This window comes from Lissotriton vulgaris, chromosome 3_1, assembly GCF_964263255.1.
Source record: "Lissotriton vulgaris chromosome 3_1, aLisVul1.2, whole genome shotgun sequence".
NCBI lineage: Eukaryota > Metazoa > Chordata > Amphibia > Caudata > Salamandridae > Lissotriton > Lissotriton vulgaris.
The window spans coordinates 416,991,452-417,005,734 of record NC_141689.1 but is presented as its reverse complement, the minus strand read 5'-3'; the positions used below and the strand labels follow the sequence as shown (position 1 = coordinate 417,005,734).

Here is a 14,283-nt window from a genome sequence, read left to right as displayed (position 1 = left end):
CTAATTGACCTGAGGGCAGTCAAATATCTCAATTGTAATTACATTCCTGCTTTTGCCTAAATGTCTATCTAGATGTGTGCCCTCTTTATTGCCATGGTCATATGCCGGCCATTTTAATCTTCAACGGGTGAGTTCTGCATTATTAGGTATGAGAGCATTCAGTTTTCCCTTCACAGATATGATCAACCACTGCAGTAATGTAGAGGGTATCTTTTTATGCTCCCTTTCCACCTTGGCTAATTGCTCCTTTAGTAGGGAGTGCTCTGCCTGCCTGAATTTTCTATTATTAGTCAGAGTGCTAATGAAATGGCTTCTAATTGTGGACTTAAAAGTCTACCATGTGTAGGCACAGCCCAACTTCCCCGGGAGATTATTATGGAAGAAGTCAATCATATCTTTCCTTAACTCTGCCCTCAATACCTGCTCTGTCAAATCTGCTGCATGAAAGGTCCAGTGTCCTGTATCCCACGTCAATGATAAGTTGACGTGCATATGATCAGAGAGAAAAATCGTCTTAATCTCTTTCTGCACCAAAGGTGTAGGGTTCTGCTGAACAATATACTAGAGTGTGACCTATATGTATTGAAGAAGAAGGTATAAACACAGAGTTCAGCATTCTATTCTCTCAGGGAATCCTGAGGCCTAAATCATTCAGGTACTTTTCAACTTATCCGAGAACGTGCCTGTAATGGATAACACATGTCACGTTCTATTTACCTTTTGGTCCCAAACTGCTTGAAATTAGCTGCTAGTATTAAGTCTCCAGTAACATAGGGCATGATTTATATGTTGGCGGAAAGGGTACGACATCGTAATGGCAACAGAGTACCCATTGGGCCATTCTGAAGGTCAGCCCACCACATTTAGAGATGGACGGACTGTCCGTGTGCAGACTCCTTCTTCACCACCTACACACCCCACCCGCGGCCCGACAGAGTAAGGGATCGAAGATAGGGCCATGTGTCCGCCCGCTTGAAGTAGAGTTGTGGGACTCATGGCCAGTTTATGCTGCCCGTCACCTCCATCAAAAACATGGCGGTAAGGGGCAGTGAAAACTTTTAAATGAACCCCTCGCCATAGGCAAGTGCTCCCATGTTGAAGGTGTCATTTAAAAAAAAAAAGAAAAGAAAATTCTGCTTTAGGATTTTCTTTTTGAAAATAAATCAAAATTGTAAGTTTGATGTATGGCTCCATCATGTTGATGGAGGCTTCCATCAAACTTACAATGCATTTCCACAAACCACAGTATCGGTGGTTCCTGGAAATGCAAGAGATGTCTGCACCGGCACTGGACATCTCTAAATAGGCAGGCGGAATTCTCTCGCTATGGCAGAAGTAAAGTACTCCTTGATGGCGACAGTAATTACTCCGTCCACCAAGATATAATTCAGTCCCAAAGTCTCCCAGCATATTAAGAATATCTACAAGAAAGGCATCCTGTCCAACATTGGGGGCATAAAACATAGCAATAGTTACCTTTCAGTCCGATAAAGATCCTGGTACATTACAAAATCTACCTACCCCATAAATCTTATGAGCTATCGGTTGGAAGCTTCTTAACTTGTAGTTAGTTACTACTTGTAAATTTACTCTTATACTTTTGAGGCAAGGCTGGACTGGGAAACCAAAACAGCGTGCACTGACTGGAGTTAGAATATGTAGGGTTTGTTTGAGCAATGGCGAGCTTCAGTAGATTTCGGCAATTCTGTGGCAGCAGTGTTTACCAAATAATTATGGATTAACCATATTTGTCACATACTTTGCAAAATTTAAAGATTTCACTAGAAATGCTGTTCCTTGCACAAATGGATGAAAATAATACTGCCAGAGAACGGGCTGCATTATTTGCATTTTGGCTGCATAATTTACCATTTTGCTTAATCCTGATAACTTTGACAATGCTAAAGTTGTGCATAGTGGTTTAGGGTCTGTCAGTGTGATGAAAAAAACACTATTTTTAGACAACCATAAAATAGTTTCCATCTTACATGATTCCCTTTGATGTACGGGATTTTATACCATTGCATTTTGTGCAATCAAAGGACAAAAATGCTTACGTGCGTATATTTAATATAGAATGTATTTCACCTGAATAATATATTTATACTTTAGAATAACAATTTTAGAAACGTGTCTTCTCTTTTTTGTGTAGGTGAACGAAAATGTAATTATGTATGAACACATAATAAGCGAGCATATGGCATGGAGCGAAGAAGACTCCTTCTCGTTTACTGTTGCATCACCACCTGCATTTCTTGCTGCCCAGGTCTTTCAGATCACCATTTCTTATGACGCCATTGGACCTGAGAGACAAAGTCGACTTCAGGCAAATACAGGCAAGGCAGCATTGCACAGCTTCTTTTACCTATATGGCTTGTCTCTAAAGTTGTATAGATTCCGAAATAGCATACTTACACTGTGTGTTTTCTCTTTTAGTTTACCTATGGTCTAGAAATTAGCAACAAATACTGAGTTATTACATTGTATTTGACTTCAAGTCTCATTTTTGACTCTCCAAGCAACTTCAGCTATTGCCACAAACGTCTAACATTTCTAAATTTTATAAAAAAAAGTCTTCTTAGCTTTTCAAAATTTACTTTTTTTTGTAGGTGGGATTTTTTAACTGTGGGCCAAGAATCGCCTACAACTGGGCTGTTACTTTCCTTTCACTGCAAACATGTTATTTAATCCACCACTGTTTTTTTTTTTAATAAATATTTTTATTGACATTTTCTCTCATTGCAAAACAACAACAATGAATACCAATTAGATACAAAAGCATTTTTCGATTAAAACAGCAGCAGCGTGTCCAATCAGCAGTAAAGAGGAATCAAACAATGATATCATGTGTCGGAGCATTATTGTGTATCCCGTCCCACCCCTCCAACCACTTATCAGGCCCTGTAGAATCATTGTGAGTCAGACAGCGAGAGTCCATAGTGTGCAAGCCAAGGCTTCCATATTTTCCAAAACTTTTTGGGGCAGCCCCGTGCCATGTATGTTGTCTTCTCACCTAGCATATACATGTCCATGTTCTTTCTCCACTCAACAAGAGATGGTCCCTCTGCTGCCCTCCATTTCCTGGCTACGTCCCATTTTGCGACCACCAACCCTAGCTGCAGCAGAACCAACCCAGGCTTAGGGAGGTCAATATCTGTGGATATGCCCAACAGGACAAACAAGGGAGTAAGTGGGATCTCTGCCCCCAGGACACTCTCCATCTCCCCCATCAGAGTCATCCAATACCTTTGAATCTCGGAGCACTCCCAAACCGTATGATAAAATGTACCTTCCGACCCTAGACAATGCAAGCCTGTGGGTGTTTCAGCCCTTCCAATGCGGTGCAACCACGCTCTATCGTAATATGCCCTGTGTAAATGTTAATCCACAACTATTAAGCGTAGACACCTGTGAAACATTTTCCATGATGAAGGCTACATTTCCACCATGGGACTCATCAGAGAATATTACTCAGTCACAGTCTAGCTTCTCCTTGACAAGTTTTCCACCTACAGTGTGAAAAGGTTTTTGAATGACAAATGCCTCCTATGTCTTTTTGTACTCTCTCTGGCAGTTGCACTGTGAGCAAATAGCCATTTGTCGAGAGATGTCATTGATCACTCTGATAGATAGGGAAGCAGTTCACCTGTGGTATAGCTGTGGCCTGTTTTTTGGAACATGAACTAACAGAAGAGCAGATCTTCCTGGATTGTTTTTTCAACCATCAAATGGGTCAACAGTGCCATGCCTCCCCGCAAATCTAATTGAGATCTACTATGAAACTTCTTGGAGTCCCCCCCACAAGCAATATATCCTCTACTTATACAACCTCATCTTGAAATTGAGAGGTTTCAGTCCTGGAGACAGTTCCTACTTCACACTCAGAAGCATAAAACCTGACACTTGCAAACCTATAGGGTAAATATTGCTCCACCAGAAAGAGCAAAAAAGAAAGAGGATTTTCTTTGTCTTCAAAAAGCGAGATTCCACTTGTGATAGATCTGCAATAGAGCTGTAAATAAGCTTAAAATTGTGGTCACATCAGCACAGTTACAGACATAGAACATTTAAGTAATTCTTCAATCTTGTTCCTCATCTCTTTGTTTGATGTCATTGGTTCTAGTTCTTTTGAAACTTACTGTTGAAGTACTTCATGTGACTGCCTCTGTCAAATCAGTAGACCCGGCAAGAGAAGAAATGTAGATCCCTTGGTCATGACCCTTTTTAATGAATTAATTCTTTACATGATTATTGCAATCAGCTCTGCGAAGAATCCTCCCTCGTCATTACTATTCCACCTCCTTACAAGGTATGCAAAGTATTAGATTTAGTCAGAAAGAGTCTATGGAATCTCACCCTCTACATTAGGAAAGCAAGTTTGATGGTTCTACTCGGCTGCTATGACTGGTTTCTGTGAGATTCTTTAGCTGCTCTAAATTGGCAGGTCTTTCACAGAATGACCAGCAATGGAATCAATTTAGACTACCAGATAATCAGTTCAGGAAAGGCTCTGAGTGGTTTATTTGCTCACAGATATTACCTTGCTTTTCCATGAAGTGTGTACTGTTGAACATTACTTGAGTCTTAAGCCTGATGTGAGACAACAAATCCTGGACCCTTATTTTTAGATTTTTTAATATGCTTATAACGAAATTAAAAAAAATAATAGTGAAGCAGACATCTACAAAAATTCACACAGCGAAAAGACCTCACCCTGGTCTAGGGTGTCAAACTGACATGGAGGCAAATTCTGGACAGGACTGTAAAATATTCAGGACAAAGGGTCAAAATTCAGGACAAATATTCAGGACAAAGGGTCAAAATTCAGGACAAAAGTTCAAGTTTTACAGACAAATTGAGAGGAGAGGCCCTACCCCAATATTTTATTATTGCATTTATTTTCTATTTTCTACATTCTACTATATATTCGCTATGGTCTTTATGTGATTGCCTCTACGTGTGCTACATAGAGGTGGCACTTTATGTTCGCCCCCCCCCCCCCCCTCCCCCCCACTATGCCCCACAGCGGCCCTACCATCTTTAGCTATGCCAACCACTGTAGACTATTTTGTTAACCTCTCACCATCAGGTAAGTACACATAAAATAATACACATCTTAACTGAACAATAAATAAAAGTTAAACTAATCAGTAGAAAAAGGTATATTGTATGTCATGAAACCTATATTGGTTAATGCACACTTACACAGATGTATAAGTGTGCAACCAGAGGTCCAAAGAATTTAATCCTGTTTGGTGTAGTAGGGAAAAGTGACTTGTGTATTTTTTAGTGCTAGGAGATCACTGAAAGCACTGTGAATGTTTAATTCATTATTTTAAATGAGCAGTGCACACAGTATAATACAGGCTGCCACTAAATGCACATATACATTTAGTTTAAAGATAAAAAGTGCTTCTAAATTATATATTTCAGTAACATACAGATTTTACCTAGTGCCATGAATGTCGATTCACCAAAATACCAGGGGTAGCAGAAGTGACATCACATGCCCTTTGACCTCAGTGATATCACAGGAAGTAACATCATATTGCCTTTAATGTCTTCCCGGCAGTGATGCCATTTGACTTTTGATCCTGGTGATGCCACAGGAAGTACATCACTAAAGGTATACATTCTATAATTAGTGCAACATTAATAACATGGATATGCAATTCATACCTTTATCTTATCATCCCAGGTCTCTTCAATTACTATTGTTTTGATATTTTCCATCATATCTCCCTCTTATTCTCTCAGTTTTCCTTTAGGCAAGGTATTTGGTGGGTACGAGCGAGCAAGTTTGCACCAAAGATCTGCAGGCTATCAATGCAGGCTTGTACAGTGCCATTTACAAATGTTGTCAATTATAATGATTTTTCCCATATCAGTATGTTACTAACCCTTTTTTCCAGAAACTGATCTAGCCAATCTCTATTTATTTCCTGACAAGCTGCCATCTATTAGAACATTTGATTTTTTTTAGCCATATTATAACAATAAAATATAGCATCAAAAACAAAACTGTAAGCATTAATTCTCTAAAGCCCTTGAGTGTGTGTTTAGATTGCAAAAACCATATGTTCGAGGCTAATGAGCTGCAGATTACACACTGTGCATAGATGGCCACCTAGTGCTGGGCCCGGATGTTTGCAGTTTGTTTTGTTGTAGAAAAGTCTTTGAAAGTCACGGGATAGGTGACTCCTCCTCTGGATGATACTGCGCATGTGCATCGGCTCCATCCCCAGATTGTTTTTTTCCGCCACCAGGCTTGGATGTGTTTCCAGCGCTCCGTGTTGGAACCGATTTCCTTCGGCGCACAATCCTCACCAGCTTACAAAAATTCAGTTTTGACCGCTTTCCCAGTCTACGCTACTCTTCAACACCGAAGATTTCGATTCCGGTCATCGTCGACGGCCTTCGGGCCTAACTAGGCCTCGACTCCAGCTCATGGAAAGGACGCCATTTAAAAAGTGTCCTCAATGTGGGTCGAAGTTTCCTCACACCGACCTTCATGAAGTGTGTAACCTTTGCCACTCCCCGGAGCACAAGGCCAGAGACTGTTCCGCTTGTGCTCTTTCCGCTCCAAAAAGACTATCCGGGACCGAAGAGCTAGGAGAACAATGACTCAATCTTCAGCTCCGATTCCGGACGACATCTTTGAAGAAGGCTTTGACGTCCCAGAACAACACGACATCAACAGCAACTCCGAGGCAGAAGATTCAGACGTCGAGGACATCACTCCAGCACAGCGAGTCGTAAGACCGTCGACCCCGACCCTTCCTCGACACATCCAAAGAAGGCCCTGGACACACCCTCGCCCTCAAGCTCGGGTGCTCACCGACACACTGCTTCTACTGCCCCACCTTCGGGCCTGGCTAAGAAGATAACTAAGCCTTCAGGCGACTCGGGTCAGAGTCGGCCTTCCCACGGTGCCAGCACACACCTACCGGCACCGAAAAAGACAACGTCACCGGCCCCGTCGACATCCAAACCACCGGCACCGAAGCCTACCACTACTCCTTCATCACCGAAACCCAGGTCAGAACTAAGCAAACCCGCTTCAGATTCAAAAAGACCCTGATGCGTCAAGTAGCTTAGACCATAGCAATCTAAGCTACTTGACGCATCAGGGAAAAGAACTGCGTCTCAAGCAGCAAACATGTGGCGTATTGCCAATACACAAGCATTATTGGCCAGATATGACAGGGCACATTATGACGAATTAGAATCACTAATGCGACACCTCCCTGATAAATACAAAGATAGAGCAAATGAACTTATTCAAGAAGGGAAAAATATTACAAACACCTCTATTCGGTGTGCACTTGATGCAGCGGACACCGCCTCCAGGGCAGTTAACACCAGTGTTTTATTACGTAGGCATGCCTGGCTACGCATATCAGGGTTCAAACCTGAAGTCCAAAGTGCTATACTTAATCAACCCTTCGATGAGCAACACTTATTCGGACCCAATGTAGATTTATCACTTGAAAAAATGAAAAAGGATACAGATACAGCCAAATCTATGGGAGCCCTGCAGTCGCAGGCTCCCAGGCGTTCATTTCGCCACTCATCTTATTGAGGCGCCACCAGGGGGTACTCCTCAGACACACCTTCTACCTCATACAAAGCCCCTACACAATCCACATATAGTAAGGGCTACCAAAGGGGAGGTTACAGGGGTAACAATAACAAAGGCAGAGGTAAAAACAACAACTCCCGCTCTGCCTCTACCCCTGCCCAATGACTCCCCTTACCTTCCCCCGTCGCATTCCACTCCTGTCGGGGGTAGGGTACAACAATACCTACCAGCCTTGGAAAACATCACATCAGACAGGTGGGTGCTTCAAATAATTCAATCATGTTACTGTCTAGAGCTAACATCCACTCCCCCCCAAACATACCACCCAAGCAGCTTCCAATGTCACAAGAACATTTACACTGCTCAGACAGGAAGTAATATCCCTTCTGCAGAAAAATGCAATAGAAATAGTCCCAAAGCATCAGCGAAACAAAGGAGTATACTCCCTATATTTTCTAATCCCAAAGAAGGACGGATCTCTTAAGACCTATACTAGACCTCAGACCTCTAAACATTTACATACAGTTGGATCATTTTCATATGGTCACACTCCAACAAGTCCTTCCACTCCTGTTACAAAACAACTTCCTTGTCGCTCTAGATCTCAAGGACGCCTACTTCCACATTCCCATCCACACAGCGCATAGAAAATATCTCAGATTTGTGCTAGACGGGCAGCACTACCAGTTCAAAGTGCTCCCATTCGGACTCACAACAGTGCCAAGGGTGTTTTAACAAATGCCTAGCAGAAGTAGCAGCACACTTAAGAAGACAACAGATTCACGTCTTCCCATACCTAGACGATTGGCTCATAAAAGCCAGCTCATACAGCCAGTGTGTATAATACACTCACGCTACTATTCAACTGCTCCATGACTTGGGATTCACAGTAAATCACACCAAGTCACACCTGCAACCTTCACACATACAACAATATCTTGGCGCTACAGTAAACACCCAACTAGCACTAGCATATCCCTCTCCAAACAGGATAACAAGTGTACAAACTCTCCTAACAAAATTCAAACTGCAACACTCGCTTCCAGCTCGAGTGTTCATGCAGCTCATAGGAATGATGGCATCTTGCATATTTATAGTACCTCACGCAAGACTGCAAATGCGTCCACTTCAAGAGTGCCTAGCACGCCAATGGAACCAGGCTCGTGGTCAATTAACAGACCTAGTGTTGGTAGACACTCATCACTCTGTGCAATGGTGGAGCACCAAAAACTTTCAAAGGGCCGACCGTTCCTAGAGCCAGTTCCTCAGATAATCCTGACAGAGGACGCATCGTTCTCCGGCAGGGGAGCTCACCTACTGCAGCACACCATGCAAGGCAGGTGGACACCGCAGCAAAAGTTACTCCACATCAACCACTTGGAGTTACTAGCTGTTTTCCTAGCCCTAAAAGCGTTTCAAAAACAAGTATAAGGCAAACCTGTCTTAGTCTGTACAGACAATATGACAGCCATGTACTACATAAACAAACAAGGGGGGACACACTCTCTGCAGCTCTCTCAGTTAGCACAGCAGATAGGGAGATGGGCTATACCACTAAAAATCTTCCTCTTAGTCCAACACGTTCCAGGAGTACAAAACACCATGGCAGATCTGCTAAGTCGACAGACACAGCAGATCCACGAGTGGGAACTTTATCCACAAGTTCTTCAACCGTTCTTTCAAATGTGGGGACAACCTCGGATAGACCTCTTCCCAACCCACAAAAACGCAAAATGCCCAAACTTCGCCGCCAGATATCCACACCCGCTGTCCAAGGGCAATGCGATATGGATGAACTGGTCCAGAAAATTTGCGTACTCTTTTCCTCCTCTCCCACTACTTCCGTTAGTGATAACCCGGCTACAGCAGCATTCCCTAACACTCATTCTAGTAGCTCGAACTTGGGCCAGACAACCGTGGTACACCACACTGCTGCAACTATCTGTGGTACCACACCAAAAACTAAGCCTATCTCCACGTCTCTTGACACACAACCATGGAGAGATCAGACATCCGGACCCAGCTCAGCTCAGCCTAGCGATCTGGCTCCTGAAGTCATAGAGTACGGTTACCTCAACCTTCCTCCAGAATGCATGAACGTCATTAAAGAAGCCAGATGTCCCACTACGAGAGCATGTTATGCTGCTAAGTGGAAGAGATTCGTAATATACTGTCAAAACAACCACATAAATCCTTTAGATGTGTCTATTCAGCACATCATAGGATACCTATTACACCTTCAAAAGTGTAATTTAGCTTGCACGTCTATCAGACTACACCTTGCAGCCATTGCAGCATATTTACAAAATAGACAACATCTATCTCTGTTTAGAGTACCTGCTTTAAAAGCTTTCATGGAAGGACTCAAAAGAATAATCCCTCCCAGAACACCACCTTCACCAGGGTGGAACTTAAACATTATTCTTACACGGTTAATGGGACCTCCCTTTGAACCGTTACATAAATGCGAATTACAATTCCTAACTTGGAAAGTAGCTTTCTTAGTAGCTATTACTTCTCTCAGAAGAGTCAGTGAACTACAAGCATTTACCATTCAAGAACCCTTTTTGCAACTGCATCATAACAAAATGGTTCTACGCACTAATCCTAAATTTCTTCCAAAAGTCATTTCACCATTTCATCTAAATCAATCTGTTGAACTGCCCGTTTTTTCCGCGCAGCCACAAACAGTCGCAGAAAGAGTTCTACACACCTTAGACGTCAAAAGAGCATTACTGTACTACATCGAAAGGACACAAACTTTTCGTAAGACTAAACAACTTTTTGTGTCTTTTTCACCACCACATAAAGGCAACTCCATATCAAAATCAGGGATAGCTAGGTGGATTGTTAAATGCATACAAATATGTTACCAGAAAGCCAAACTTACGTTAACAATTCCTCCAAAAGCCCATTCTACAAGGAAAATAGGGGCTTCAATGTCATTCTTAGGGAACATTCCCTATATGCAAAGCAGCTGCATGGTCTACACTGCACACATTCACAAAACACTATTGTGTAGATGTGCAAACTAAACAAACAAGCCACTGTGGGCCAGGCTGTACTAAAAACTCTGTTTCAAACTACTGCAACAGATACTGGTGGTCGCCGCTAGGTGTGGGTACTGCTATACAATCTATGCACAGTGTGTAATCTGCAGCTCATATGCCTCGAACGGAAAATGCTACTTACCAGTATGCATCTGTTCTTGGTATGTAGAGCTGCAGAGTTACACACGCCCACCCGCCTCCCCGGCTAACTGTATTTGTTCCAGTATTATCTTAATTAGATACAAATCAGATGGACAGCACTACTTTTTGTACAGCTCCATCACTTCCCTAATGGCAAAAAACAATCTAGGGATGGAGCTTATGCCCATGCGCAGTATCATCCGAAGGAGGAGTCACCTACCCCGTGACTTCCAAAGACTTTTCTACAGCAAAACAAACTGCAAACATCCGGGCCCAACACTAGGTGGCGTCTATGCACAGTGTGTAACTCTGCAGCTCTACATGCCAAGAACAGATGCATACTGGTAAGTAGCAATTTCCCTATTCTTGCATAACACAAAGAATTAGAAAGATAAACTAAGTGCTGTGAAAAGCTCTCACAATTATCTTTTGAGTTATAAATGTTGGCATTCCGATCGTTAGAGATCATGACAGATTCAGACAAATGTAAGAGGGGCTACAGTCATAGACAATGAACATGTGCAGAGATCTTCACACATAGAGAGGCAAGGCTATGTATGCAACATACTGTGCCATCTGTAGTGATACAGTGATCCCTTGATGAATAACACTTTGTAAATCTTAAATGGGCCATCCGTGAAGGATGTCACAATAGTTCTCAAAGCCTCAGCCAACGTCATCAAATATTCTCAAAAGCCTGTGTTGCTGGCCAGTGTTAGAGATGCAGGACTGGTCAAATAGAACAGTTTGTTCTCTACACTACATGGTCCCTTTAAGACAAGAGGATGGTGGAGTCCTGAGGTAATGAGTACATAGTGAGAGAGGCCTGCATCAGAAATCAATGGGCTAAAATTGACATTACTCCATTAAAAGGCCAACACAGCTGCATTTTTCTTCACCAACACCTGTAATAGACTCCATTTGTTCCTCGGTGCACTCAAATCGACAGGGCTACTGCTTAGAACTCACTGCAACCCCACCAAATATCCAACCTCGCAGACACATCCTCTCCCCAGAACACCAGCGCCTCCTTTAGGAGGACCAAATCAACATGGCAAAGGAGTGTACTCTCTATACTTCCTTATCCCCAAGAAGAACTGATCACTGCAGCCTATACTCGACCTCAGGCCCCTCAATGATCGTATCCTGTTGGAGTACTTCCACATGGTAACGCTCCAGGATGTCACCCCTCTACTACAGCACAGTGACTTCTTTACCGCACTCGACCTGAAAGATACCTACTTTCACCTCAATTTCACAATTTGGCTCATGAAGCCGTAGAGTTTGGCTACCTCAGTCAGACACCTGAGTGTATGACCATCCTCAAAGAGGCCCGTAGACCTACAACGCAGGTTTGCCATCTGGCCAAATGGATATGATTTGTTCCCTACTGTGTCCCTGAGCACATCGACCATTTCAAGCTAGCAGTCCAAGGCATAGGGCCTAATTCATATCTTAATGGCATGTATACTCCGTCACAAAAGGGACGGAGTATACATACCGCCATGGTAATGGTCCGCTCTCCAAATTTTAAAGTGGGTGGATCTTAGGTTTATCCACGAGGAAGACTAATCCAGCTACACCATGACTAAGCCTCTCTGACAGCTCTATGGAGAAAGGGCTGCCAGAGGCAGACCTCCAATTCCAGCCACCTAATTAAGAGGTCCGTTTTCACTGCTTGTTACTGCCAGGAAAACCCTGGCGGTAAAAGACAGTGAAAACAGCTAAATGCCCCCCTCGACATAGGAGAGGACTCCCATAGCAAAGGTAGCCTTTTATTTTTTATTTTAAAAAATAAAATCCCACTTTTTGAAAATAAATAGAAAACCGTTTGGTGCAGGGCTCCATTATGTTGATGGAGCCCTGCACCAAACTGTAAACCGCATTGACAGGAACCGCCACAGCATCCTTCCTCTAGCCACTGCTTAGGGGAGAACTGTTTTACAGTCTATGAAGAGCTTGTGCATCTACAGCTACATATGCCATGAACAGAAAATGGTAATAACCATGTAATAATCTGTTTGAGAATCTGGTGCGGTAGAATCATATGTGCCCACCCTTTCTCCCTGGAAGCCTCAGGTTGTAGCAGATGGATCTTTGCATGGTCATCTTTTGTTTCTCTCTTCTCCATTTCCTTCTCAACCATTGCATGGGAAAACAATCTAACAATGGAGCTGATGCCCATGCACATTACCAGTAATAGGAGGTGTGACTACCTTGTGATTCAAAAGACTTCTTCAAAGAAAGCAAGTTGCACACGTCCGAGCCCAACACTAGATGGCAGGAGTATACAGAGCATGTTAATCTACAGCACTATATGCCAAAAGCAGATGTTGCAGAGTAACTAATATACATTTTTTTCACTGAAAAGACTAAAGGATAAAGTAGTATTAAAGGCTAAAGTAGTATTATAGTGAAATGTTCAATAAAAACGTAACGTTTTAAACAAAAAAAATACACAAATTCTCCAGTTATAGTTATCTCAAGTAACTATAACTCACACCCCATTAATACATCGTTTTCTCATCAATAATTTAATTGCAAATGTTGCATTAATATTAGCAGTGATTTCATGTAAGAGGTCATGAGTGATATACTATGTGGGGTAATTAGCAGGCGATCTTCCCTCGAGGCCAAATTCAACAATAAGGTGGATGGAGCCCCCCCTCCCGAGCCTAAAGAGGCCTAAGGAAAACCATCTCCGAGGCCATATCATATTTAAAAGTGGAGGGGGCGATGCAGCACACTTCCCAGAGCCTTCAAAAGCCCTGGGCATTCCATTCCCCCCAGGGCCCTACCTTATCCAAAAGCTGAGGAGTCCCTATGTGCCCCGCCCGAGCCATCCCGGCCCCGGGAATCCCATTCCTTGCGGCTCCTCTTTATAATAGGTGGGTGCCCTGGAGTTCACCCGGGTAACACACTTTCCACACATTGGGAGCTACGAGGAAAATATGTTAGGGGCATGGTGCGCAAGCCTCCCGCCCAGAGGGAGCAACTGTTTTCTGTATGCTCCCTTTGGGCGGGAGCATATGTGTTTTGTTTCCCTGCCTGCAGGAGTGTGGATAGGCATATGGAACATAAGTCTGCTGCCTCCCTGCTGGAGCATTTTTATAGTCCCCACCAGGTGGAAGCAGACTTCTATGTTTGCGCGTGATTGGCTGGAGATTTAAAAAGGCTCCCACCAGACTGGAGCAAACATAGGGGCCGATTAGGATGGCGGACGGATTGCCCCCGCCGGGCTGGCAGTAGCCACCGCCGGCCCGACGGGGGCAATCCGTCCTCCATCCTCACTAAAATGACCCCCGCCACATTAGGATGGTTGGGGGGTTTCCGTCGGCTGCTTTTCCGACGATCGTCTTTGCGACTGGCGGAAAAGTGCGTACATATGGTGGCGGTGTCTGCGAGATACTGCTAACAATATTACGATGCCTGCGGTCCTATGCCATACGGTCTTTGCTTTGTGGGCCCGTTGCGGGCCCCCATCATGAATGGGGGTGTGGGGGTGCACAC

General features: G+C 43.4%; 1 protein-coding gene across 1 annotated transcript in view; it reads left to right on the top strand.

The window, feature by feature from the left end:
- The window catches only part of LOC147726525 (chondroitin sulfate proteoglycan 4-like), a 474,128-nt gene that overhangs the window by 377,039 nt on the left and 82,806 nt on the right, over window positions 1-14,283 (top strand). The window contains exon 9 of the mRNA XM_086960631.1: window positions 2,153-2,336. Coding sequence (XP_086816757.1) covers window positions 2,153-2,336 — 184 coding nt within the window. The remainder of the gene's footprint in view (window positions 1-2,152; window positions 2,337-14,283) is intronic.